At 39.4% G+C, this 4551-nt stretch overlaps 1 protein-coding gene across 3 annotated transcripts in view; it reads right to left on the bottom strand.

Annotated features, from left to right (window-relative positions):
- Positions 1–315: 315 nt before the first annotated feature.
- LOC143740080 (insulin-induced gene 2 protein-like) overlaps positions 316–4551 on the bottom strand; it is a 9444-nt gene continuing 5208 nt past the window's right edge. For all 3 annotated transcript variants that reach the window (XM_077232155.1, XM_077232154.1, XM_077232156.1), the window contains 3 exons: positions 4065–4231; positions 2146–2245; positions 316–1088 (listed from right to left, as the gene is read on the bottom strand). In XM_077232155.1, coding sequence (XP_077088270.1) covers positions 1047–1088; positions 2146–2245; positions 4065–4231 — 309 coding nt within the window. In that variant the 3' untranslated portion in view covers positions 316–1046. The remainder of the gene's footprint in view (positions 1089–2145; positions 2246–4064; positions 4232–4551) is intronic.

Consider the following 4551-nt stretch of genomic DNA (forward strand, 5'->3'; position numbering starts at 1 on the left):
ATCGCCGTCGTTGGAACCAGGATGAAAGACAGGGCAGTCCAAAAGAGCACAGACCACACAAACATCCTGTTGATCCGCATAGTTGTCAGTGCTGGTGTTAAGCCAAAACAGGTAAGCTAGTCCACGGAACTATACCAGATAGTCCAAGCTTTAACTTGATAGTAAGCTTTTCAACAGTCAGGTAAAGCAGCATGAGATCAGGCCAAAATACATCGGTTAAAATTCAAGAACATCAGTAAAAAAGTAACTAAAAACATTAAAAAGGGGGCCGGAGAGTAGCGGCAGCTAACCGCGCCAGCGTGCACTCAACCGAAAATCATGTAAACACAAAGATTTATTTTGGATGCGATTAATCGTTGCCCAGTTCTAATTTTAAGGCTTAGGTAATAATCAATGGAAAGTCATTAAAAATCATTTTGTTTTTATTCTGAAGCCAAAACGGACGTTTATATAAGTGATTTCTGTATGTAAGAATACGTCTTTCAGTCAAAACAGAGGAGATGTTTGGGTCCAGCAGGGAATGATCAGGTTATTACGAGGAATGCATCATATTAAAGTACTGAGGTTGTAATAAACTGAATGTGGTGATGCTCTGACGCCCACTAGTGCTGCGGCCCTTGGATGTACTGTGATATGTAACAGATGAGAGATTCCCCCTCATAATAATTGATATTACTCGTTTGGGTTCTGATGAATGAGATCCGATGGTGCCGTTTTGTCCAGATGTCTCGTCACAGAGGAACAACAGTGGGAAAATCATATTCTCTGATTGACTGATTTGTCTCTCTGCATGTAATGTCTAAATATTCAGTCACTGTATTGTCCATCTCACACCTGCAGTCATGAGGACAGTCCTGCGGTTTGACCAATCAGAGTCCGTTTGGCACTTCACTGCATCTCGGCGCTGGCGCAGACGGTGTGTTCGAGACACACACACACACAGGCGGAGAAGCTGAACGGTGGATCTGTCGGTCCTCACACACACACAGAGAGATCCTCAGTGACGGATCACTCGCTGCTTTTCCTGTGTGTGCAGAGGATTCTCCTCAATCCTGATGAGTCTTTTCCTGGCTGACTTTGTACTCGTACTGCAGGAAATACAGAAACACGAATCAATGCACTGCTTAGTTTCAAAAGCAGCAGACGGGGGAAAAAAGAGGCCATTTCACAATTTTAAGAGCTTCCAAAATTGGGTAATGCATTAATCATGTGCATTTGATATATTGCTTTGTAAAAAAAGAAAAGAAAAAAGTGAACCTTACCTTATATACTTAAAACACATTACAAGTATTATGTAATCAGATTACTTTTTTGATTTTGAGTAAAGTAACTAAATGTACATACTAATAATTGAGTCACTTTTAAAGATGCACATTTCTTTTCAGTTTAATTAATTTGAATTCTCTCTCTTCTCCTTAACGCAGTCGCTGACACTCATGCACTGTACAGCGAGGAAATAACCCGTAATGTCAGAAGATATTTAGTTTGACACACATCGCTCTAGAAGTCAGGAATATTACAAGTGCTCAGAATATTAATATTCGGACCCCCGGATCACAGACAAGGCTTGAGCTAGTCTCGGACTAAAATGCATGTTTGAGCTGGTTTAACTGACAGCAATATATCATAAAATGTGTCAGTGCCATTGTTTTGTCTCAAGACGCACCAGTAATGTTTTTTAAAGTCACGTTTATCAAAGTTATTTAAATGTCCTGATTGCATAAACACCTGTCTGAAGACATAGAGCCTCAGCCAGGTGAGAAACATGAACGCAACAGAAACATACATTACCTTTATTTTATTTAACCAAAATTAAAGTGTAATTTATTCCTGTGATCAAAGCTGTATTTTCAGCATCATTACTCCAGTCTCACATGATCCTTCAGAAATCACTATAATATGATGATCTGATTCTCAAGAAACAGTTATGATTATTATTAATGTTGAAAACATATGTGCCGCTTCAGATTTCTGTGGAAACTATTTTTTTTTTGTTGAATACAAAGCATTTACTTGAAACAGAAATCTTTTGTAATATTATGATGTGCCTTTACTGTCTCTTTTGCTCAATGTAATGCGTCCGGTCTTTCTGACCGCGGTGTCAACTCTTGATGATCACACACTGCTCAGGGTTTAAGAGTTTACCAGAGCGAGCTGTCGGCCGATATTCCCCACAGTTATCACTCCTGCGAAGAAGATACAGGGCAGCCAGGACCGGATGTAGAGGAAGTCAGGAGAGGTGTATCTAAACACACATGCAAACAGTAGATCTCAAAATACTCGCTTATTCAAAGTACAATCACAATACAGGATTATAAAGGCTGAAACCTGATAATAATCTAGTCCTCATGATTGATAAAACCATAGATGTTCGCTCTCATAATAAACAGTGTTATGTCTGTTAGTGTGGATGGTAAAGGAGTAGTTCACTTTCCTGATCATTTACTCTCCCCACATCATCCAAGATGTTCATGTCTTTCTTTCTTCAGTGGAAAAGAAATGAAGGTTTTTGAGGAAAACATCCCAGGATTTTCTCCATACAGTGACTTCAATGGAGTCCAACGGGTCGAAGGTTTATATGTGAGTTTCAGTGCGGCTTCAAAGTCTCGACACGATCCAGACGAGGAATAAGAGTCTGATCTAGACTGGACAAACCAGCGGACATTTTATTAAAAAATCAAAAAGCATTTATATACTTTTTAACCACAAATGCTGGTCTTGCACTAGCTGTGATGCGACACGCATTACATAATCACATTGAAAGAACCAAACTAGTGTTTACAAAGACTGAGTCAAACGCCATTTACAAATAAATAAATAAATAAATAAAAGGTTAAAACAACGAGTTTGGATGATTTTGAAGTTGGAGGAGAACCCGCCCTACCTTATTGAACCGGAACACGCGAGACCTTTCAACGGGATTACGTAATGTGTAAAGTTGTGGACGTGCAAGACGACCATTTATGGTTAAAAAGTATATAAATGTTTATTTATTTAATAAAATGTCCGCTGGTTTGTCCAGTCTAGATCAGACTTTTCTTCCTCGTCTGGATCGTGTCGAGACTCTGAAGCCGCACTGAAACTCACATTTAAACCTTCGACCCGTTGGACTCCACTGAAGTCACTGTATGGAGAAAAAACCTGGAACGTGTCCCTCAAAAACCTTCATTTCCTCAAAAACTTAATTTCTTTTCCACTGTAGAAAGAAAGACATGAATATATTGGATGATGTGGGGAGAGTAAATTATTAAAGGAGTAGTTCACTTCAGAATTAAAATTTCCTGGCTATATCAGGGTGGTGTATATTTATTTATTTGTTTATTTGTCTGGGACAATGCAAAAGAGACACATTGTAACCGGTTACAGTAAGTTGCATATAGGGTTTCTAGCCGAAGCTAATCTGCAACCCCTGTCCCTGGTTAGGCTACATACATCACCATTACCAAGAAAACAGAGACAAACAACAGAAATAACAAAAACACAACATTATATACAGATATCTGTGTGTGTGTGTGTGTGTGTGTGCGTGCGTATCTATTTCTCTATCCGTATGTACATGTCCATTTATAAGTGCGTCTGCACAGTGGCATGATCAGTGATCACAGATTTGGTTTTGTTTCAGCCAGTGTTTCACCTTTTCATGAGATGGTTTGTGTTTTTATTTCTGTCGATAGGGCATTCGAAAAATGTATCCCTTTTACAGAGAAAGATGACTGACCGAAAGTGGTTTTGCGCTGTGCCACCATTAGCTGATGCCCTAGTGGTGAATCTATTAGTATTGGTTTTTGTCACATATGGACAAAGCACAACTGGAGAGAGATTATTCACACATTTAAAAATCAATTTGATAAAAGAGTACTTAATAAAACTATCATAACTAAGCAAATTATACTTTTTCAGTATTATACAATGATGCCATTTTGTTTGTTTTTGATCCATTATTTTCAGTGCTTGTTTATATAGTGAAATAATGGGTTTAACAGTTGACTGTGAAGCCTGGCTCCATACAGTAACACAATATAAAACATCATTATATATATATATACAGTATGAGTGACACTCACTGAAAGACGCCGTTGTAGACCAGCAGCTGAGTGGCGAGTGTGGCGAGTGTAGCTATGACGACACCGAGCCCGAATCCGCTGCGCGAGCGATCGAACGTCCACCACAGGCCCACGGACAGCGCCGCCAGAGTCAGAGACAGCTGCACGTTATTCACGAAGTCCACCTTCTGTCGGACAGCGTTAAAGAAGCAGTTCGTACAGGAGCGCTGCAGGGATCGAACGCCCAAGCCTGCCAATCAGCTGCATTTTAGCATTTACAGCTCCATCGTCCTGAGGTCAGATGGCTTTTTGAATGGGATTTTGGTTAAATATGAACAATATCAAGATATTTTCACACTTTATTCTAAGACATAAACGACACAACAGTAAAAGCCCCTCATGATTTTTTTAAAAGCTTTCACTTTTGGCGGTTGCTAACAACTGTCTAAACATGTAAACTCATCCACTCACTACCACTTTCACATCATTCTGTATTGTTTATTCCAAC

This window comes from Siphateles boraxobius, unplaced genomic scaffold (genome assembly GCF_051911475.1).
Source record: "Siphateles boraxobius isolate OS27281-9 unplaced genomic scaffold, OSU_SipBor_1 165, whole genome shotgun sequence".
Taxonomy (NCBI): domain Eukaryota; kingdom Metazoa; phylum Chordata; class Actinopteri; order Cypriniformes; family Leuciscidae; genus Siphateles; species Siphateles boraxobius.